This window comes from Scardinius erythrophthalmus (assembly GCF_964197995.2).
Source record: "Scardinius erythrophthalmus genome assembly, chromosome: 5".
In the NCBI taxonomy this organism is placed as follows: domain Eukaryota; kingdom Metazoa; phylum Chordata; class Actinopteri; order Cypriniformes; family Leuciscidae; genus Scardinius; species Scardinius erythrophthalmus.
Genome location: NC_138225.1, coordinates 24,313,432 through 24,337,766, shown reverse-complemented (window position 1 = coordinate 24,337,766; position 24,335 = coordinate 24,313,432). Strand labels below are relative to the sequence as shown.

Here is a 24,335-nt window from a genome sequence, read left to right as displayed (position 1 = left end):
TCAGGTTTTAATGGACCTCCGCTGCGCGTCGGACGGTTCACGCCTCGCCGTCGTCCATTAAAACCTGATAATGGACACCTCGTCGGGCATTAACCCTTACATAACTAACACTAACAGAACTTCAACAATACCATTTGGTTGTTTCACACTTCATTTGGTTGCTTTGTCCAAACCCAAGTTCAATTCCTCTCTCATCAGTTCCCTTTCTACTGGGAACTCGCACGGCTTTCCCAGTGTCTTGTTCCCCTTCTCAGTGAACCATGGTTATATTTGTAACCCGAGACGGTCTCTGTTCATTTACGCTAATGTTCAAAAGTTTGGGGTCATGTTTTTGAAAGAAGTCTCTTATGCTCACCAAGGCTGCAGTAATACTGTGTAATATAATTCACTTTATTTCTATTTTAAAATGCAATTTATTTCTGTAATGTCAATTTTTTTCTTTAGTGTCACATGATCCTTCAGAAATTATTCTAATATGATGATTTAGTACTCAAATAACATTTATTATTATTATTATTATTATCAATGTCGAAAACATTTTTATATTTTATAGTTAATATTTTAGTGGAAACCATGATTTAAAAAAAATATATTATTTGATGAATTGAGAGCATTTATTTTAAATAGAAATCTGTGGTAACATTATAAATGTCTTTACTGTCACTTTCGATCAGTGTAATGTGAATAACGTATTCATTTCTTTCAAAAACAAAAATCTTGCTGACCCAAAACTTGAACCATGGTGTGTTTGTGCCACAGTGAGTTCAACCATGCTAACTTTATGAAATTAGGACGGCTCACTTTTCATACCAATTGCGAACCAGACCCCAGTCCACCTGTTTAAATTGAGTAAAGAAAAAAGGATGGCAAAAACTGTTTTAGCCTTGTAAAAAGTCTTTTGATTTTTGTATTTTCAAAGGATAAAATGCCAGAGGTTCGACAGAGTTCTTTTGCCCTGTTGGGAGATTTGACCAAAGCCTGTTTCCAACATGTCAAACCTTGCATTGGTATGTGGTTGCACATATTCTCTGACATTTTCTCAATTTCATCCATCTCGGTTTACCTTCAGGAGCTTGCTTTTTTTTTTGTTGATTGTTTGTTTGTGTTAATCTCTCCTTTCTAGCTAACTTCATGCCTATCTTAGGCACAAACCTGAACCCAGAATTGATATCAGTCTGCAATAATGCAACATGGGCCATTGGAGAGATATCTATTCAAATGGGTGAGAGTTTCATCATCATCTTCCGTTATTGATTTCACTGATTTCATTATACCTTTAAGGTTAACATGCTATTTGTCTCTCTGCTCAGGTTCTGAGATGCAGCCTTATGTCCCGATGGTTTTACAGCAGCTTGTGGAGATCATAAACAGACCCAACACACCCAAGACTCTGCTGGAGAATACAGGTACCATATGAGGGGTGCTAGACCAGGCTGACCCCTCACAAGAGGTCTCCGCCCTCTTTCTTTCCCAAACTCTCTCAGTCCCCGTTCCGCAGTGCTTATTAATCTCCATACAAACTCCAGGAAGTGGACCTTACAAGGTTTGATAAAGGTTTTAAGATAACTTGATGTGAATATTAACTAACTAACTGTGTAATGAATAAGAATAAGAGCAATTTTAATGCTCATTTATTCTATATACAAAGTTAGTTCCCTCAGCATATCCTGTCTTCAGAAATGAACATAACAGACCTTGTAACAGTCCAGCCATGGTATTTACTGAAGTGGATTAATAAATTGAATGAATTCCATGTTAGCAAGTAGAGTTAATATCACTGTAATTAAGTCACAAGCATCAGTCAGTGAGATATTACAAACCATGATAAATGTAAAACAGCCATGAAAGGAATATTAAGACCTGCTGTCTTTGATTTGAATGTTTTTTTTACTTGAAAATTTGAACTTTAAATAGTCTTTTTTTACCCTTTTAATTCAGAGAAAACGTCTAAACTCAAACTAAATCTGTTTTGTAGTGTTTAGATGAATGTATAGCACCTGTACCTCACAAAATATATCCCAGTTACACTCCACTCTAATTGGACTGCTCAAATTGAAGCTCTAGTCTGAGCCGTAATGGCCGCCGACATTGATGCCTTTTTTTAAATGAGGGTGAAGTGTAATGCTCCTAACATACTCCCAAAGAAACAAGGGTACTTGTAGATGTGTTCCTGTTTGTCGATTTATTTCTGTTGTTTTAGTTACTTTTCTTTTTCAATGTGAATGCATATCTGCCAATAGATGTTGAATGTTGTTTAGTCAAGGACGGCTAATGTTTGATGCAGGATTGCTGATGTCTTGATTATTAATGTCACAAAGACTAAGTCCTTTAAAAAAAATGCAAAGTAAGCATGTGGCATAGGCAAATCCCCACTGACAATTTTTATGAGTCAGTTTCAAGTGTGAGTCTATTAACTCACTACTGTTCAAAAGTTTGGGGTCAGTAAGATAAATAAATGAATACTTTTATTTAGCAAGGATGCATTAAATTGATCAAAAGTGACAGCAAGGACTTTTACGTTATTACCAAAAAAATCTATTTAAATTAAATTCTGTTCTTCTGAACGTTCTAGATTAAAGAATCCTGAAAAAACAAATCGCAATTGTTTCCGCAAAAATGCTAAACTGCACAACCGTTTTCAACATTGATAATAATAATAAGAAATTGATAAGAAATAATGATTTCTGAAGGATCATGTGACCCTGAGGACTGGAGCAATGGCTTCTGAAAACTTTCAGCTTTGCCATCACAAGAATAAAATACATTTTGAAATATATAAAAATAATATTTGTATTTATATATTTTATTTATAAAAATAAAAATGTAATATTTCACAATATTATTGTTTTTTTTTTACTGTATTTTCGATCAAATAAAGGCATCCTTGGTAAGCATAAGAGACTTTGAAAAAACATCGAAAAGATCTTCCCAACCCCAGACATTTGGACAGTAGTCGATCTCTTCTTTATGGTGCAGGTTTGATATCATTAATGTTATGATACTGAGTTTACCTACTAATTAATATGATAATGGTGAATCAGCCCATCCTGCACTGAACTGCGTTCTCTAATGAGCCAATCATCTGCTTTCTGCATGTCTCATTGGACTGTTCATAAATGCCTGTCTTTAATGAGAATGTTGCATAGTTTTGTGTCTCTTAAACTTAGGTCTCCCTCCTCTGTGCCTCTTAAGATCCTGGTGGAATCTAGTCCTCTCCATGTAGTTCGCTTGGCGTAATATGCATTACTTAAAGAAACAAAAGAGACAGAAAGAAAGACAAGACTTTTCTGTTCTACTGAAGAAATTTTTGTGAGTTTAAGGGAGAAAATCTTACAAAACAAGATTGTTTTCTGTAGTATTCATCTCTAAAACAGGGATTTTTTTTTGGGGGGGGGGGGGGGGGAGAACATGCAATCATGATGGTGATGTAAAGACGTTACATAAATTTGGCGGACACTGAAAGTTTCTTTGAGCTGTAAAGAAGCTGTGTTTTCTAAGACTCCTCCCTTAAACGAGATCTATGTTTTTTAGTGTCATATTTTTACATTTGACCCTGTAGTCTGGGGCTGTGAAGAGCACTAGTGAAATCTTGTGTTTATTCTCATACACAGATTCTGTTGAGTTCTGTTTCTGAGTTGTCTGTTTGTTTGTTTGTTTGTTTGTTTCTTTTTGTTTTCTCCTCCCCCCTCATTCGCTCATGTCTTGGTTGGCGTTTGGTGCTGTATAACCGTGATTGCGTTACCTTAGCAATAACAATTGGTCGTCTTGGTTACGTTTGTCCTCAAGAGGTGGCACCCATGCTACAGCAGTTTATAAGACCCTGGTGTGTATTATTCAATCTTTTATTTCATTCATTTCCTCTTTATGTCTATCTTCTGGCTTTTCTCCCTGTGGCGCTCTCTCTCTCTCTCTCTCTCTCTCTCTCTCTCTCTCTCTCTCTCTCTCTCTCTCTCTCTCTCTCTCTCTCTCTCTCTCTCTCTCTCTCTCTCTCTCTCTCTCTCTCTCTCTCTCTCTCTCTCTCTCTCTCTCTCTCTCTCTCTCTCTCTCTCTCTCTCTCTCTCTCTCTCTCTCTCTCTCTCTCTCTCTCTCTCTCTCTCTCACTCGCTCAGTTTCTCTCCAAACCTTGTTCCCAGTGTTCTTGAAAAGGCTCCTGCTTTTCTTCATGCCTTGCGCTAGTATAGAAACATCCAGAGTTGTATATACAAAGCATACAATTCCGCTAGGATAATATTTATATCTTCTTGCCATGCAACAAGACACAGTAGGAGGCCTATTCAAGACATTTGAGAGAAGGCATCCCTCACTTTCGCTCTACCTTTCTCTCTGTTCTGTATGATTCAGTCTAAATCATTGCCAACCATGTGACTAACCCTGTCCCTCTAGGTCTTGTTGTTTAATTTGCCTCAGGAGCACCTTCATGTATTCTCAATTGATTTATTTCAGTTTTCACTTCTGTTTTCGTCTTTTATTGTCGCTATCTAACTACTAATTGAGTGCATGGGGTAATATCAAATGCTTGCTGGTTTCAGGAAACAAAAGCGCTAGTTATCTATGGATAAAAAGAAGATAAATGGAAAAGCTTCTTTAAAAAGTATTTTTCCTCCCCATTAGATGTGGAGTCTTTTAGCTGCATGATTCTGTCCCAGAATGCCTGCCCCAAAATGTGCACTAGTTTAACTCTATAAACTAGCAGCTGACAGAATACATGGTGCTATATAGACATTGTACTTGTTGTAAGCGTTGTACTTGTTCTTATAAAGAAGTAGGTTGTTTTACCACAAAAGCAGCTGAAGATCTTTACAAACAATAACATAATTTCTAAAGAAGGTAGATGTATATGATTAAGAACCAATGATATTAATGCTAGAAAAAATAAGATTTTAATTTTCTGTAAAATTATTGTGGGATTGTCAGGAAATATTGCAACAAGCTGAACTCTTCAGGTAAACCCGAAAGCTACTTTCCGGTTTCAACAAGAGAATGTTTTCATTACAAAGAAGATAAAAATGTTGGTTTCTCGATTGACCAATCTCTGTGATTTAAAACGTTTGCTCGTCCCAAGGTGCTCTGAGGTGATAGTCATGATATTGTGTTGATTATGTGTTAGTCCACAAGCAAACTAACCGCACAGGCTTGTTATTTGAAAACTGGTTCTTCCCTTCACTAGGTGCACCTCTCTTCGCAATATAAGAGACAATGAAGAAAAAGACTCTGCGTTCAGAGGAATCTGCACCATGATCACGGTCAACCCTGGTGGTGTGGTGCAGGTACGACACGATATTCTCAGTGATGTCTCTCTGAGTGCTCTGACAATCGAAAATGATCCTCTTTGTTTTCTTTACCATCCCTCTTCAGGACTTTATATTTTTCTGTGATGCTGTAGCATCCTGGATGAACCCAAAAGACGATCTTCGAGAAATGTTCTATAAGGTAGAGCGCTGTGTAAATATTTTACATGAGTCTGTGAGTTGGGAAAAACCTTCAAGGTAATTGTGGACGCATGCTTCATACTTAAGTGCGTGTTCCCTGTTAGATCTTGCATGGGTTTAAGAACCAGGTTGGAGACGAGAATTGGAGACGCTTTTCTGACCAGTTTCCCCTTCCACTCAAAGAGAGACTTGCAGCCTTCTATGGGGTGTAGATGTTACCTGATTGAAGAGGTAATTTTCCATGAGATTGCCTCAGATTATTATCAATGTAGAAATAATTTTGTAATATTGTCTTTACTGTGACTTTTGATCAATTTAATGCATCCTTGCTGAATAAAAATATTAATTTCTTTTCTTACTGACCCCAACATTTTTGAACAGTAGAGTATATATTGTGCAGATTTTTTATTTAAGATTTAAATTTTTAATTTTTTAAGAAATTTAAGAAATATTTGCATGTATAAACTGTATATATAGTTGATCTATAGTTTATGTATAGTTAAAAAAAAATATTAATGTATACATGCGTGTGTGTATTTTTATTTATATATATATATATATATATATATATAGTGAGGAAAATAAGTATTTGAACACACTGCTATTTTGCAAGTTCTCCCACTTAGAAATCATGGAGGGGTCTGAAATTGTCATCGTAGGTGCATGTCCACTGTGAGAGACATAATCTAAAAAAAAAATCCAGAAATCACAATGTATGATTTTTTAACTATTTATTTGTATGATTCAGCTGCAAATAAGTATTTGAACACCTGAGAAAATCAATGGTAATATTTGGTACAGTAGCCTTTGTTTGCAATTACAGACGTCAAACGTTTCCTGTAGTTTTTCACCAGGTTTGCACACACTGCAGGAGGGATTTTGGCCCACTCCTCCACACAGATCTTCTCTAGATCAGTCAGGTTTCTGGGCTGTCGCTGAGAAACACGGAGTTTGAGCTCCCTCCAAAGATTCTCTATTGGGTTTAGGTCTGGAGACTGGCTAGGCCACGCCAGAACCATGATATGCTTCTTACAGAGCCACTCCTTGGTTATCCTGGCTGTGTGCTTCGGGTCATTGTCATGTTGGAAGACCCAGCCTCGACCCATCTTCAATGCTCTAACTGAGGGAAGGAGGTTGTTCCCCAAAATCTCGCAATACATGGCCCCGGTCATCCTCTCCTTAATACAGTGCAGTCGCCCTGTCCCATGTGCAGAAAAACACCCCCAAAGCATGATGCTACCACCCCCATGCTTCACAGTAGGTGTTCTTGGGATGGTACTCATCATTCTTCTTCCTCCAAACAGGTTTAGTGGAATTATGACCAAAAAGTTCTATTTTGGTCTCATCTGACCACATGACTTTCTCCCATGACTCCTCTGGATTATCCAAATGGTCATTGGCAAACTTAAGACGGGCCTTGACATGTGCTGGTTTAAGCAGGGGAACCTTCTGTGCCATGCATGATTTCAAACCATGACGTCTTAGTGTATTACCAACAGTAACCTTGGAAACGGTGGTCCCAGCTCTTTTCAGGTCATTGACCAGCTCCTCCCGTGTAGTTCTGGGCTGATTTCTCACCTTTCTTAGGATCACTGAGACCCCACGAGGTGAGATCTTGCATGGAGCCCCAGTCCGAGGGAGATTGACAGTCATGTTTAGCTTCTTCCATTTTCTAATGATTGCTCCAACAGTGGACTTTTTTTCACCAAGCTGCTTGGCAATTTCCCCGTAGCCCTTTCCAGCCTTGTGGAGGTGTACAATTTTGTCTCTAGTGTCTTTGGACAGCTCTTTGGTCTTGGCCATGTTAGTTGTTGGATTCTTACTGATTGTATGGGGTGGACAGGTGTCTTTATGCAGCTAACGACCTCAAACAGGTGCATCTAATTTAGGATAATAAATGGAGTGGAGGTGGACAGTTTAAAGGTAGACTAACAGGTCTTTGAGGGTCAGAATTCTAGCTGATAGACAGGTGTTCAAATACTTATTTGCAGCTGTATCATACAAATAAATAGTTAAAAAATCATATATTGTGATTTCTGGATTTTTTTTTTTTTAGATTATGTCTCTCACAGTGGACATGCACCTACGATGACAATTTCAGACCCCTCCATGATTTCCAAGTGGGAGAACTTGCAAAATAGCAGGGTGTTCAAATACTTATTTTCCTCACTGTATGTATATATATAATTATATACAAAATAATTATACACAGTACTTTTTTAAATATTTTATTTTGGATGCGATTAATCATTTCACAGCCCTACTTTCAATAAGGTAGCTCAAATTTGATCAAATTTAAGTCAATTCTACAGATTTTCTCCTAATGAACAGTAGACACATCATTGCCAAACAACCTTAAATGCTCGTTATTTTAAAGTGTTACTGATATCTATTTAATAATGATACTGTACGTGTAACATTAATCTAATTTGATCTCTTTCTCTCTTGTTCTTCAGCTTATTCACTATGCGAGAGGATGGGAACCTCTGATACCCAGGGCATATGTTGCCCTTTACCTGGGGGGAAGGGTGGTCTAGCAGGGGAGGGAGTCACACGGCCCACTGGACCCCTGTAGATGGGGTGGGAGGGAAGTGTTAGCTAAGGCACTAGTCGACGACACCTCGCCAAGCCAAACCTAAATAGGGAGGAAAGCTTTTTCATCATGTCATAACAATCAACCATGAGGGTGAAAACAAAATACATTGTTAGCGTTCATTCACCAGGGCACTTAATGTAACAGGACATCCAGGGGTAAAACAAAAACAAAAAAACAATGACATGAAGATATGTGTAAACTCTGTACTGTTGCACTCCTGACATAGGAAAGTGCCTGGAGACGAGCTCTGAAAGCTTAAAAAAAACAGGTTTTGTAGATTTTCTGGACTGTATCATTTAGAGGGGTGGATGTGATGTAAATCTCAACTGGACGCTAAGCATAAGTTCCTTTGCATGGGGTGATGTAGGGTATAGCTCGACTGCATGAAAGTGTGCAGACCGTATTTTGTGGGCCAGCTATGCACAGCTGTAGACAGTAAACATTCTAAAAACGTACCATATTTTAGACGCTTCGTCTGAAAGGTAACAACGTAACTAGAAATGTAAGTCCTCTCATATCATTGATAGTGAAAAGGTTTTCATCTTTAAACATTATTAAACTGGCAGTGATGCGAATATAAAGGAATAAAATAGCATAACTTTATTATTTTCAAAAATTTTCTTGGTAAATTACGTTGGCATGCGCAAAGCAAGAGAGAAGACTCCATATTAACACAGTGAAGATGTTTGAACAGTTCAAACATCTGATTTATTGCTCTGTGCGAGGCTTTAATGTCCCAATCTCACTTTCAGTGTGGCTCGACATAAATCCAAACTAGTGAACCCTAAACACACATTTTGTTCATTTGAGACATCCGCAATTTCTTTTTGCTTAGTTTGCTCAGAGCATGATTTTGAAGATGCTTGTAATATGTTTTGACTGATCAGGTTAATCTGGATGTTTCGTTGTTTGATTTGTGCATGTTGGTGGCCCAATGAGCAATCTGTTTTTCCTAGCCCTCCCCCACAAACTAGGTTTAATGATGTGTTTTTTCCACACATACGCAACAGGTGACGTGTTTTCCATCCACATATTGATTTTGTGACTTTTATTTAGTTCCGTTACCTCGTGCATGAAGTTTAAAAAACATCCCGCGTTGTGTTGTGTGTAATCCTGGACAGTACAGTGCTTGTGGAGGCAGTATTTGTGTCCCTCATGTGAATAGTAGCAAGCCTTAAAATGTCTGAATGTATCCCAGAGTGTGAGGATTTCAGTATTAAGAACTTTGTGCTTAAAAGTTGCTGCCACTTTAGTATCGGACAGACAAGACTGATGTTCATACTCATCTGGAGGCACGTGAAATGGTTCTTTCAGGTACAAGTTAAGATCTGGATTCAAACTGAACCAGCCGAGAGGTCAGACTTTTAAGGATGTACGCAGAGAAATGTTTTATAATTTTAGATCTGAACACCATGGGATACTGTCAGGTGTTTCTGAGTCTGTGTTGTGCTGGTGTATTTATGCAAAGTGTTTTTATTTTCTTCAGTTTGTCTGTCACATTCCAGCTGTTTTACATTGGTAACCGATTAGAGAGGTCGGAGATTCTTCTGAAAAAAAAAATATATATATGAAAAGAGCAAACAAAGAAACAAGATGTAGGCAGATATTATGAATGTTAAGTGTGTCGTCTTACACTTATGATTGCTGCTATGTGTTGTAATTTTCTACTTGAATATTTTATGTTGTAGAGACCTCAGGAGGGATGTTTACTTTTATTTTATTTTTAATGTATGCCTTTCTCTGCTGTTCAGTCTCCCACGTTTCATAGTAATAATAGAGCAATTCACTCTAATCCATTCTGCTGCTGGTGAATATCCTTTCTAACTGACATATTCTGTCACTCTGTCTTCTCGTAAAGGAATGTAAACTATTTTTTTTTTTTATAGAGGAGATAAAATATCAGTTAGTAGACACTCGTATAGCTTCATGTGGGGATAATTTTGAAGAAACTGGCCCTTGTGTATCTGAACACTTGTTATTTATGAAATATAAATGCAGTATATACTGTAACGCCTTGAAGTTAAACTTGAGTTTTCGGGGGGTGGGGGTATAAATATGGCCATGAGACTTGGAGATTGCACAGTAATGAATCTAATTGTTTTATTATAATTTTTTTTTCTCTCGTTTTCTTTTTTTGTACAAAAAGTACAAAAATGTAAAAATCTAAATGTTGTGTCCCCACCCTAGACTGCACCAACTGCTGTATAGTTATATGTGTGGAAATTAAGAAAATGTAATAATGAAGGAAACCTTTGCTCAAACGCTCCCTCTTTCTGGTCCGAGAGCAATTTTATTTATAGTGATTTTTGACTTTTATTTTATAATCTGATTTTGAAGAAAGATTCAAATATAGAAAGTAATCATTTTTAGGGGCCACCAAATATTTTGGATCATGCAAAGAATATATATTGTACTGTAAAAATTTTGTAATGATATTTGTATGACATTGTTATGGACGTGAGTTTGTTCCACTGCTTGGATCTGTACATTGATAAGAATAAACCCTTTTCAAAAACCACTGAGTATGTTATTTGTCCAATGAATTTCAAAGGTATTAAATATAAAGTTATATTGACTGGTTTTGAAATGCTGATTCAAATACCTTTTTTTTGTGTATGTTCTGCCCTTTTTTTTGGGGGGGGGGGTGGATTATCTGTAATACCAAGAGATATACCTGCTACACAATTTATAAATATCCTTAATTAAGGGCATTTGATTGATACACCAGTAACTCATTACACTGTGACCTTTCAGTGACATCTTTAATATAATATTACCACAATTCGTAGTATAATCCCATATGATTATTATACCAGTAAAGAATTTTGAGTTTTGCAGTGGGGCATTTAAACAAAATTACACTATTGCATCATGGGAATGCACTTCTTGAAACTGCCACCAGCGTCGCTGTTTCTTTATAACAATTATCTCAATGAAATACTGAACAAGTGGAGGGGTGAAACGCAAGTGAGGAGGTGGAGTCGTGTTCAGATCAGGGAGGAAAACCCAGCAGAAGAGCAGGAAAAAAAAGAGGAAAAAAGACCAGACACAACAACATCGGGGGGAGGTTGGTGGATTAACTGAGCCAACTGAGGCAATTCAAATTAAGAAAAGCGCCGCTGTGAAGAAGGGAGGACAGCAAGATGATAACGCCCTATTTCCTGGAAAATTTCTGGGTAGGTTGTTTATGTTGTGCTCTTATTTGGCTTTGCGGGTTAAAGACAACTCTTCAGCTCTATTCGTCTGTCATTCTTTACTTTGGTATGATATGCTTGATTTCTGGGGTTGTTCTTCGTGTTTTGTTTCACACCGGCCATTGTTGGGATAATACCGGTAAACCATGTTCGAGGCAAGCACGGGAGCATACTGCCCTGTTGCCCCCTCACTTTTCTCGGAGAATCCCGTCCAGCTAGACCGGGGATTGGGCCTCATTACATCCATCTGACAGACAGCCCACTACGTTCCACCTCCGTTTAATCTGATTGGCTGTCGGCAACATCTTGGAATGATAATGATCCTGTTCTGCAACACCATTGAATGTTACGGCTGTCAATCACAATGGTGTCCTGCGCTAGTTCTTCCGTAATGAAGTTAGACCGGAGGCCAGAATGGTTAATAAAGTTTTGTGTAGAGTTATGTAATTCATGCATATGTGAAACGTGTAATGATTAGCCCTCGTCTCTATTCGTGTTTATCGCTTTACTGTCAAGTTTTACCTCATCAAAATATGCCTCCTTATCAGACTTATTTGCTTCTTAAAGGGACAAATTAGATACATTTCCTTAACCCAAACATGTATGAGTTAAATACAAAATGATATTTAACTAGATGTGTTAGGCAAAGGGTTAAAGTAATAGTACAACCTTTTGTCATATTTTACCCACTCTCATGTCATTCCAAACCTATATGGCTTTCTTTCTGCTGTGGAACTTAAAAGAGCTTATTTTGTATAATGGCCAATTAATTATACAACTTATTTTGTATAATTGGCCATACAGTGGAAGCAAATTTTCACCTAAATGGTTTGTTTGCCAATATTCTTTAAAATATCTACTTTTATGTTCTGCAGAAGGTTTGGAATGGCATAAGAGTGAGTAAATGACACAATGTACATTTTTGGTTGAACTATAGCTTTAACAATCTGCCTAACATCTAAGTTAGTCATACAGGTTTTGGAACAACATGAGGGTGAGTGAAGGGACGGAATTTAAATTTTTGGGTCGACTTTCCATTTTTATGACTGACAGCCTTAGTCTATTTTCACTTTCATTGCATATTTTTCTATTAATAAATATTTCCTTTAGCATGCCACAGAAGAATTTTTTTTTTTTTTATTATCACTTTCAGTACAATGAAGGTGTGTGCGTTCAGGTGTGATCATGCGATCATGTCTATCTTTATCATCTCTTACATTCCACAGACATTAAGAATCTAGTCACTATCTCCCCATTGTACAATAAAATTTATTGAGGGTTTTTGTTCTGATTAAAGTTAATTCATTACCTAATGCAGTATGTGAGCATGCCAGAAGAATCATCTGTTGTCATGTGCCGTATATGATCATGGTTTAACCATTAAACAGCATCTGACTGCCACAAGTGTTGGGCCGAGTAGGGTGAGAAAGTGTGCAGTTGGAAACCGTGACTGTCAAATTGGGAGATGGGGGAGATGAAGAGAGATGAGGGATTGCAGATCTGTGGAGTCTTCTCAATCAGGCCTTTGTGTCGAGGAACAGGGACGCCTATGATCAGCTGTGTGCTTGTAATGCAGGGCACAGACATACACGCATATACCCCACACATAGAGAGACACACTCCTTCACTGAAGCTGTCAAGCTCAAAACATTAATGCAGGGAAGAGGAAGACTTTCAAAATAGTCTTGATATTTATCTGCCATGACATAATCATCTTTTGAAATTAATCTTCTTTGCCCTCCAGCGTCTGCCGCCCACAGTTGTGACAACTTACCCTAAACCACCCACAACAAAGAGCTGTGTGAAGGAAACCTCTTAGTCTCGTTTCCTACCGATAAATACATGTAACCACAGATTTCCTCTCATGCTGAAGAGCACCGTGGGATTTGTCTAGTGAGCTTTTGACCTTTGCTGATACACATTCTCCTCTGTTGGTTTTGTTGGTGGTTGTTCAGACTTGTTACAGTCAGAAGACACCTGCTTACGGAAATGTATCCGGTTGAGTCATACTGCAGATATTACCTTTTAGTTTCTAGGTCTCTCTCTAGGTCTTCATGAGAACTTGTTATTTTTTTTTTTTTTTTTTTTTATGGTTATGTTAGTCATTTGTAGAGTCTAAAATGTCAGAACAGTTATTGATAACATTTACACGCACATAATTTTCCGATTACATTTACAGTCATTCATTTAGCTTTTATCCAAAGCCAATTACAAATGTTATATGTCAAAAGCAATTTGCCATATAGTCAACAACAGTATTCATTGTATATAATGCCATGTTTAGTAAAAACTAGATAGTGAAATGCAGAAAAGAATTGAAAGAGATTTTTTTTTAAATAAATAGGAGTTATTAAGGTCTATATTTTGTTTGCCTTTATTCTGGAAAGAATATACATGCTCTTTGGATATTGTTACAGCCCGCTCGTTTAAGGCCGCAACATTAAAGAGGGATAAGACACGATATATATTGAATGCACATTGTTTTATTTAATTTAACAAATACTACAATAACCATGAATAATAATAAACATAAGTCTAGGGATAGTCAGGGAAACAAAGAAATAACAAATACAATAATCACAAAATAAAATTTTAAGCTACATGATATAAGAAATGCATAAGAAACAAATGAGAAAGAAGTCAGTAAGATGTTACATCCCGGTCAAGAGACACTCCTGGGAGAAACTATCGCTTAGGGACTGCCTATTCCAAATGCAAACCAGAGCACTTATATACTCTAATCAGCTAATTATCAATTAACATGGGGGAGCGAATCAGAAATTCCCATGCTCGGCCCCAAGTAAGGGGAAATCTCAGGGTCGGAACAATATTCCTATTCCTGTATTCATGCGATCAGCATAATCAGAATAAAGAAAGGCGTGCATTTTTCTTGCTATTCTTACAAGAAAATTTTGGAGATGCTTGCTCATGCCATATTTAATGATGCAATTCATGATCATGTCCTTCAACAATAACAGAGGAGCATGATGAATTGCAAATGTAAGTTGTGACGTTCGCGCCTGCTGAGGTATGGCGCTGTCTCAATCTCTGTCCGGTGCGGGTAAAAAAAATATTATAATGTGGGTCAGGTACACTTTATACATCTTTATGAAATAATTTTTTCAAATCAGTAATTTGAAAACTCTATGTGAGAAGTGATTTCACAAACAGCGTGAGTGAATCAGCGCATGCTCTCTCAAAACCACATCACATCTGCACTATAAGCGCGCTGCACAGTTGATGGAATTGTCAGAATTATAGTTTATAATTTGCTCATCTTTTTTAAGTCTTGCCAGTTTAAACATTCAGCTCGTGAGTACCAAATTGAGTTAGTGGTTGTTACAGATGTCTTTAACAAAAACGACAATAGCACTTATTATGTTTATTTTAAAGGGAAAAGTAAAAAAAAAAAATTTTTTCTAACTTTTCATGAAAATTTCGTTCTTCCTGGTTAAAAGGAAAGTTGAACCAACATCACGGAAAGTGAGGTAGGCTACATGCGTTAATCCGGAGTGGTTATTGGCTGCAAGTACACGTCTACGTCATTAGTTTCTGAGCTTTTCTCCACATTTATTCATGAGAATTAGGCTAACTCTTTTAATTAGGTGTGTAACGGTACACAGAAGTCACAGTTCGGTACATACCTCGGTTTTGGGTCACGGTTCGATACACGTTAGGTACATATGTCCGACCCATATCAAAACAGGATTTTGTCTCATTATGACAGCGGAAACAACTTAACATACTCCGTCATTTATGGTCATACAGAGAAGAGTAAGGCATCATCAAAACTGTAAATGTTCTATTTTTGTTTGTGTACACTCACAATAAAAACAAAACATTGTGCTTTTGTAAAATAAAGAAAACAAACAGGATGGCACTTTCTGCCGTCCCGGTTTCCTTTCCATGAAGCTTGAGGAACGCGTCACAAAAATAAATCAAAAGCATCTGAACTCTTGTTTTGGGTTGGTGCATAGATCTGCTCTTTTTCCTGTTGTGGCGGTCAGCAAACAGCGTTGAATTACCGTTTACACCCCCTTCTAGATTGGAGTGTATCGTCTGTGGCTAACTGTATTCGTCATCTGACTGTATGCACCAAACCATGACGTTCGTACCGTGAAGGTTCTGGATGAATAGCCTACATACTGTTACACCCCTACTTTTTTTAATCTAATCAGTGCTGTATTATGCATGAGATAGCATTACAGTGTCATAATGACAATTTAATGTTAATCAAACAACAAATGAAAAAAGAAAATCACTCACTGCTCTTGACTAAATAACTTTTGTAACTTTAAATGTAAGGATTAATCTGTATTGTTGTAATTTGTTTATTTGTTCTTATTTTATTACTGACTGTTTACTTGTCTTTTTTGTAAATTCCATTCAAAGCTTGAACTCAGGCATGTGCTTTGTGTAAGAAGATATTGTGCAACAAAATTGCCCCTTTGTAAAAACAAATGCATTGCTTGATCAAACATCTAGGTGAGATAACTATAAAATATTTTTTTAGAAAAATCTCTAAATTAACAATAACCATCCCACACCTGCAGGTAATAGATAGGTGTGTAAGAGAAAAGACTAAAAGACCAAAAACAAAAAACAAAAGGAAATCCAGCACACTATCAATACTTTCAGAAAGTTTCAAAAAATATTTATTACCAACGTTTCGGTCTCATGATCTTCATCAGGCATATACAACATACTGTTCAACTCAATCACTTTTAGGGCCCTATCTTACACCCGGCACAATGCAGCGCCAAGCGCGACGTTTTTCGCTAGTTTCAGTCCGACGCAGTTATCATTTTCATGTCCTGCGTCACGTTATTTAAATAGCAAATGCATTTGCGCCCATGGGCATGCTGGTCTGAAAACGAGGTGTGTTCTGGCGCATTGTTGGCGCGTTGCTATTTTGAGGCAACAGAAATAGACTAGGCACAATATTTTTTTGTTATTTAATGAGCGCATTAGTAATGTGCGCCTATAGGCGGGTCCACACAACGCGCGTACACTCTGCTTATGAAACACACAGGGACGCACGTACAGCAGCACACAAACATGCCCAATATTTAAAAAAAAAAATATATATATATATATATATATATATATTATTGTGTACATAAAGATATGGTGGAATCCGGCTTGTCCCGTAGGCGATATTTTTTTTCCCAGGATGGTAGGGGAAGACTCATTAATATTCATTAGGGAAGTCATCACTGATTGGTCTGATGACCTACCCCTAACCCCGCCCCTAAACCTACCCGTCACTGGGGTCTATGTGATGACCTACCCCAACCCCGCCCCTAAACCTACCCGTCACTGGGGTAAAGACCAATCAGTGATGACTTCCCTAATGAATATTAATGAGTCTTCCCCTACCCTCCTGGGAAAAAAAATATCGCGTCCCGTAGATGGTCTGCGTGCGCACTTTTACCTCGTGCACGAGCAGTTCCGTTTGCGCTCTGTAGACGCGTTCGGTCTTTCCACTATCAAATTCCGTCATGTTATAGCGAATCTGCCATGGCATGCGCGCAACTGGCATTTAAAGGGAATGGGAGATGAGACTCTGATTGGTTTAACGCATGTAAATCCCAAAACACACCCATTACTCATTAAGAGAATAGGTACAACCCTTTTAGACCATGCACCTGGCGAGCCGACCATTTTTCCCGTCGTTTAACTAGCAAAAGTGGATTTGGACTTTAGTGAACTTGCACCCTGCGCTTTAGACCATGAGCTTAGATCGTTAAAATAGGGCCCTTAAAATGATAGCATGATGACCAATCACTGCGAAGATCCATCATGAAAAATGTCTATAGAAAAGACATTTTAATATACTATTTTTAAGGTCTCTAAATGTGCCATTTGACATCTTTGTTTTTTAATGCATTTGAGTGCGTTACATTTCCATTGATCCAGAATGCTGTACGTCTGTAGGACAGATGTCCCGACTAACAGAGGCAGATCACCCCACTTAAATAGGGAGAATTCAGAAGGCCTTGTAAAGGACTCAAAGCTGTGGTGAAAGAGATTCAGCTGAACTTTGACACTCTCTATGTCTAGATGTTTTGCTCTGCTCGTTGTTGATTTACCATACAGTATTTGCTCTCAGATTGGCAGTGTGATTTTAAGTAACTGAGCTAATGTAATGGGTCATTCCGTGTCAAATCAACCCAATTTTAATTTTGTTAATATTTTTTCTGTAGAAAGACAGACATAAATATTGATGAAAGTCGTGGATGTATATTTATCTATTTTGTAAAGGGGGGTCAAAATGACAGTTTTCACCTGAGATTTGGAGCCAAATTACAGGTGGGTAAAAATGACATTTGAAAGATGGTAGCATCATTATTTTAAGCTGTTGAACGAACTTGATTAAATTAAGGAAATCTTTTCCATGAAAATGAATTACATTTTTCCAACAAAATCTAATTTGTTGGAAATGATTTGTTGTAATCTTGTTGTATGAACTTAATTCATTTAGTCATTCCTGCTAGATAAAGTTTTGTCAGGTTAACTACATATAATCTTTGCCCGGCCTAAAATCACCAACATTATAATTTTAGCTAATTTGACTCTTCAGTTATTTCCAATGATAGTCACTAGTGTTCAAACCTCTTTTTACATAGTAATATTGAATATTACTTATGCAAGTCTGTGAGGTTCAATGCATGTATAGTGTATATTGAGTGCCCACAGCCCTAAACTAAACACAGTCGCCACTCTTCTGCATAATGGTAACCACAAAATTCAAAAACATTACAGAAAGTCCTCCAAATTTCTAACATAACTGAATATTAAACACTAACGTTAACTAACAACATCTTTCCATTTATAGAAAAACACATAAAATAACACTTTAATCCCTAAATTTACCCTCCTAATGCTGTCCCTTGCAAAGCATGCTGGGAACTACAGATCCACTGCCCAGTTAGTTGTCAACAAAAATGATTCATGTAGTTTTCACACAAATTAAGTAAGTAAACTTCAGTTTTAAATATATTAGGTTGATTGAACACAATTAAATTAAGTTGTGACAAAATATTAAACAATCGTGTTACTTTTGCTTATTTTAATTAATTGAATTTAACGAGGCAAAAATAAATTTTTTGAGTGTAGGTATTTTAGTAAAATCTGTTTACTTTAGCAAACTGTGTTGCATTATGCCAACGGTGACCGTTCGAAAATGGAAAAAAAACACTTGTTTTTTGCCTCAGTTTTGCATGCCTGTAACCTAAGAAGTATTAAAGATATTTTAATATCCTTTTAGCATCTGGTTCTTAACTAACTTTTCTTTTGTTATCTTCATTTTAAAGGTCCCGAATGGTTCAATGCCAAAGATACCTTAATATTGTTCTAGATTCTCATTCTTGATAAACTTTCCTTTTGAAATCTTCATTTTCAAGGCCCTATAGTTCAGTCCCATCTAGATATGGCGGTCTCAAAGCAGCTCCATGTTCAAATTTACCCAAATTTTACCCATTTTCAGTAATCGAAAACCAAATATGATTCACTTTGCACACAGCTGATACTTATTGTATTTAAAGATGAATGTCTGAAGAATAAATAATGTTTAAACTAGAAATGTATCTTGTTTTCCTCTATCAAAAGAGCTACATACAATATAACTCTCAGAACCAAAAATCCACTGAAAATGGAGCAGCTCTAAATATTCACTGTGTTATTAAATTAAAGATAAAATATGATAGAGCAATAATATGAACAATGAAAGTAAGAGTAGCTCTTACAATAAATTCAAACAAACATATTTAGGCATGAAAATAAAATGTCTATTTTCTAAGCCAACCAATTTGATTCATATTCTTTTGGTTTCTCTGCACAATATTTTAAAAAAAATAAAAATGCAATGAAATACAGGTAAAAATGCAGAGTGTGTGTGCTTGCAGTCAAGGTCTTTGCATACAATCACGGTACTGGGAACCTCAACCAGTTTGCAAAACCAGTTGTCCCATTCAATCCAAGCACAAATATTTGTACCTTCATGTCTTGTGTGTTTTGGCTTTAAAATATGAATTCTGTTTGGTTTGTCCCGAGCCAGATTGTGGTGTAAAGTTAACACCCTCACAGAAACAGAAACATATAAAGGCACAACACACCACATTAGAGTCAGCAAGCATTTTCCAAAGCTCAATTTAGCAACTTCCACCTACAAGTTTTGTTCCTCATCCACTGTATGTCTGGTCTTTATCGAACTTCTCTGAACATCAAGGATTTATAGCAGGTCAGGCATAGTTTTGACAATGGCATTGTGAGTTACTGTGAGATTTGGTTTTCAGAAAATAAATGTGATAGTTATGTGGTCTTATGTAGATACTAAACACAGCATATCATTTTCTGTGACTTTGAAGCAGTTTATGATTGGTTGTCTATTGCTAAACATTTTGCTGTAACATTCGGCACATCATTTTACTGTTTACATTTCACATCACAAGTGTAAAAGGTTGCTTAACGCAAGGTTAAAACTAGCCTTTACCTGTGGTTTAAAAAGAGTTTAACCCAAGCTAAGTGTAGTGTCATCATGTTAATTATAAAAAATCAATTGAAAAGGATTGAACTGAACAAAACAAAATGACAGCAAAATTTTGTGTGACAACAATTTATGACTGGACTTAAGTTTGAAGATTAGGCACAAAAAAAGTCATATAAGCTGCCTGGACCAATCACAGAACAAACTGGCATGCAAGGAGCAGACGCCCAAAGCATTTCCCTGAGTTTGTTGTTTTTTTCCTATATTGTATTTTTCAATATCACTGCATTCCTCGCCTCGGTCACTTCTGTTGCACTTGGCTTTCCCGTCGCTGTTCTTTCAACACACAATTGAACAATCACACAGGAAACACACACTGCATGATATTTGCTTTGTCCACAAAAGCTGATGTGGAAGTTACACACAGTATAAACCCGAGATGAGAGCTGCTCATTCTGTTTATTAATCATGTTGATGTGTTTTTGCATAGTTGGTGATCATATCAATCTAACATGCTTTTCTAGATTCTTCTCTGAAATACTCCACCAAGCTGCTTTTAAAATGAAAACTGGCATGAATATATTCTGTGGACCACTGTTGATATTTTGTAGAAATTGCTACTTTTTTTTAGTCAGTAAGATACAGTAAAATGATCAAGAGTGACAGGAATCGAATGTTCTTAAATACGGTTCTTTTGAACTTTCTACTCATCAAAGAATCCTGAAAAATTACTGTTTCCACAAAAAATATTAAGCAGCGCAACTATTTTCAACATTGATCATGTATAAGAAATGTATCTTGAACAGCAATTCAGCAAATTATTTCTGAGGGATCATGTGAGATTTAAGACTGGGGTAATGATGCTGAAAATTCAGCTTTGCCATCACAGGAATAAATGACAAAAATATAATCAAGTAGAAAACGTTGTATTTATTAACATTATTATATTTTATCATTTATATAGGCTATTATTTTCAATTATGATAATGTGTCACAATATAACTGTTTTACTATATATTTTTTAATGCTGCCTTGGTGAGCATAAAAAAATTATTTAAAAAATATTTTAATAAAAGAAATGACCCCAAACTTTTAAATTGTAATGTATAATTACAATGGTTATGAATAGATGGCATTTTTCTTCTTCTTGTGCTTTTCTTTGAATCACTGGTTGAACTCTCGTGGTGTGCCAGATATCTGTGTTTTCACAGTTGGCTTTTGAGAAATGCTAATAATATAGCTTGCAATTTAGCTTGTTGGTTCATTAATCTGATGTATTAGATGTATTAGAGCATATGATTGATTATGTCTGTTGATAGACAACAGATACGTTTATAGTCACTCAGAACAGATATTCTGAGTGTGTGTGTGTGTGTGTGTGTGTGTGTGTGTGTGTGTGTGTGTGTGTGTGTGTGTCTGTGTGTGTGTGTGTGTGTGTGTGTGTGTTTCTGTCATTACAAAATTAGAGGAGGGATTAGACCTGAATAATGCATTAGTTTAGCGCTTGCATTTTTAAAACTCTGATATTGGACACTTGTAGCGGCGTTGTAACCATGGTTGCTTTGAAACCCGTTGCACAGTTCAGATCAACCTTACAGCACTGACTTTCTCTCGAACGGGCAAAAATATGTTGCGGATGAACATGGTGGACCAGTCTGCTTTAAGAAGCCAGCTAGATGCCATTCAGACCATGGCAGCAATGATTGTTGAGAAACCTAAAGTGGTAAACAAATGCCAGCATCAGTGATGACATGCAGTCTGGCTCTCTTTCTTAACATTGCCTCTTGTTTTGTTTTGTTTTATTAGAGAAAAAATATAGTTATGTTGATCAAATGCAGTTGATTTTTAATGAATTTATGTTCTTTTTGGCAGGGCGATAAAAACAATGGATTTGATGTACTGTACCACAACATGAAACATGGCCAGATATCCAGCAAGGAGCTGTCAGACTTCATCAGAGAAAGGTAAAACTGTGTTTTCTGTTTGTTTTTGGGGGGATGAGGGGAGTTACCTCAAAGTCTAATGTTACATTGTTCATTACAGCCTGTCATAACTCAGACATTCATCTTTTCTAAAATATGCTCGATGTTAGCAGTTGTTATTAAAAATCGTTTTTCGTTCATTGATATAAAGTTTAAATCAAATAAAATATTAGATGAAAAGCCTAAACTTAAAAAATATAAATGTTGAAATTAGAGATGTTGCCTTGACAACTAACTAAAATAAAATAGTCATTAAAATGACTAAAAATAAAACCAACAAAAATAAATTATAGCTAAATAGAAATATTACAAAACCAAAAGGTACAAATAAATGAAAACTGAAAATATAAAATTAATTCAAAATATTAATAAATACTATAACACTATATAAATAATATTCAAATTAACTCTGTATGTGAATTGTTATGAAATCACCAATCATATACTCACTTAACACAATTTTTTTATTCTTTTTTTTTTTTTTAAACCACATTTAACCTGATCCAAATCACATGTCTGCGGTTCAAAATCTGATAAAAATGTGATATTTAGAAATGCTCATCATTCTTAACAGTGAGACCTGAGGCCTATACCATGAAGTCGGTTTAGGTGGATAGCCAGGTATGCTTAGTTTGTGCCAACCCTGGGTTTTAGGCATCATGAAAGTGCCTCTGCTTTCTCTCTGTGTTCATTGCCGAAGTAACTTGCTCCGGGGCAGGTAACGTTCCCGGGGAAGAGATCTCAAACTGAAATTCAACCAGTCAGCTGTGAGCAAAGTGACACATTAAGGCCACTGTGTAGTAACAGTTTTTTAAAGACAAAATTATCTGGCTATAGCAATGATTTTTTAAATTAATTGTTTTATATGATTTATATAGGCTATTATTTAATTATTATACCCCTAATCCATTACACGTGCAATTTTAGTTTAACAATTATTATTAAGCATTTAGTTTAAATGAAAATAAATATATGCCGATAATATATAATATATATAAGATTTGGAATCAGCCAAATCTGATGACTACATGTGAGCTTACATGTTCAAGTATATATATATATATAAACTATCTTCACAACTTTCACTTGCACTGATAATGTGTAAATGCTTTTATGTACTTCATATTCTTCGGCAGAAGAGAGAAATGAATCTTGTTGATTTTCTCCTGAGAAGTGAATTGCAGTTTTGCATCTTTCAAGGCATGTGATTTTCTGTTCGCTGCTGATGTCACACTTTCATGTGCACATGCTCCATAAACTCAGGATTAAAGCCTGAGTTAACAGAGAAAGCTGATGATCAGCGTCATAGTACCAACAAAGCCTGATTGAATTGGTTTGGTTTGGTTTTGTCAAATCACAACTTATTCTGTAACCCTGAGTTTGATTGAACTTCATGGTACGGGCCCCAGAAGTCTTAGTCAGATGTTTTTTTTTTGGTAGCAATTAGGGATCTGACATATTAGCCTATGTATCTTCATACTGAATGTGCAGTGTAGTGTCTATAGCTGTGTCATGCACTTATTTTTGGTTACTCTTACTCCAATGCCTCTGTCATTCGAATGCTGATTAGTGTATTTTATACCGGAATTTTGATGACACTGTCTGAACAAATTGTGTAGTCATAATTTAATATATTGAATTTATTGAATACAGTACTGAATAGCTGTTAATACTTTAGATCTTCTTGTTCCAAAACATGCACAGTTTTGTCAGATTGTTCACCTCTGAAAGGGCTGAAGCTCTGCTAGAAATCTTGCTTGTCTTACACAAGCATGACATGTGTCAAGGGAGTAAAGCTATTCAAGAGGAAACTATTTTAAAACTTTTCTCACAAAATGATCCAAATGGCTTTCAGGAATGCTGCAAGTTCACCAAAAGCCTCGGCATCCATCACACGTCTCACCTGCTTTAACGGTCAAAGCTGCGTTAAACTAACGGAAAGAATTCACACTCTGATAAATTCACCGTCTCATGAGCTCTATCCTGACAGAGGAATTTTGCGGATTCATAATACCAGTGCACTTTGAGGCCATTGAAAGTTTTGTGCTGATAGATAATGGGAGAGGTTTCTCCACAAATGGATTGTGTCTGTCTCCCCCTTCTGGACACAATGTGACATTGTCTTTGTCTGAGTTAAACAGTACCCAGACTAATTTGCTATTATAAATCTTTCTCTTTTGACACAACAAAAGAAGACCATAGCCATAGATTTAAAAAAATATCTGGGCAAATGTCTGTAGGGATATACTGCCAATCAAAGATTTGGACAAAGTTACACTTTATTTATTTATTTACTGTTTTTCAGATTTTGGAATAATAGTTAAAACATCCAAACTATGACATGAAATGACACAAATTAATGTATGGGAATTATGTAGTGACCAAAACACTCTGGGTTTCTCTCAAACATCATCCTGAGATTTTTTTTATTTTTTGCTGAAAAGTGCTGAATGAGTTTGCTGAGCACATGCTCTTCTCCTTTTTAAAAACTAAAAATCTTTTTAGTTTTGTAAAATTAATTTGCATTCACAATTTATGTTTGTCTACAATACAAATGTCAAACAAGCTTTGGATCAAAAGGTTAAGATCATGACATTAATTTAAATGTGTAAACCATTGACTTGTTATTTCATAAGTAAGCATCAC

The 24,335-nt window shown here is 36.4% G+C and overlaps 2 protein-coding genes across 7 annotated transcripts in view; both read left to right on the top strand.

Annotated features, from left to right (window-relative positions):
- Positions 1-10,542, top strand: part of tnpo1 (transportin 1) — a 41,355-nt gene extending 30,813 nt beyond the window's left edge. The window contains exons 17-24 of one of the 3 annotated variants that reach the window (XM_081366438.1): positions 920-1,007; positions 1,124-1,222; positions 1,311-1,406; positions 3,748-3,823; positions 5,168-5,267; positions 5,356-5,430; positions 5,534-5,660; positions 7,886-10,542. In XM_081366438.1, coding sequence (XP_081222564.1) covers positions 920-1,007; positions 1,124-1,222; positions 1,311-1,406; positions 3,748-3,823; positions 5,168-5,267; positions 5,356-5,430; positions 5,534-5,641 — 642 coding nt within the window. In that variant the 3' untranslated portion in view covers positions 5,642-5,660; positions 7,886-10,542. Of the gene's footprint in view, positions 1-919; positions 1,008-1,123; positions 1,223-1,310; positions 1,451-3,747; positions 3,824-5,167; positions 5,268-5,355; positions 5,431-5,533; positions 5,661-7,885 lie in introns of those variants that run through there. The other 2 variants (XR_014030250.1, XM_081366439.1) reach the window with 2 other exon arrangements.
- A 409-nt stretch (positions 10,543-10,951) lies between these two features.
- fcho2 (FCH and mu domain containing endocytic adaptor 2) overlaps positions 10,952-24,335 on the top strand; it is a 48,411-nt gene continuing 35,027 nt past the window's right edge. For all 4 annotated transcript variants that reach the window (XM_081366437.1, XM_081366436.1, XM_081366435.1 and 1 more), the window contains exons 1-2: positions 10,952-11,201; positions 21,580-21,671. In XM_081366437.1, coding sequence (XP_081222563.1) covers positions 11,169-11,201; positions 21,580-21,671 — 125 coding nt within the window. In that variant the 5' untranslated portion in view covers positions 10,952-11,168. The remainder of the gene's footprint in view (positions 11,202-21,579; positions 21,672-24,335) is intronic.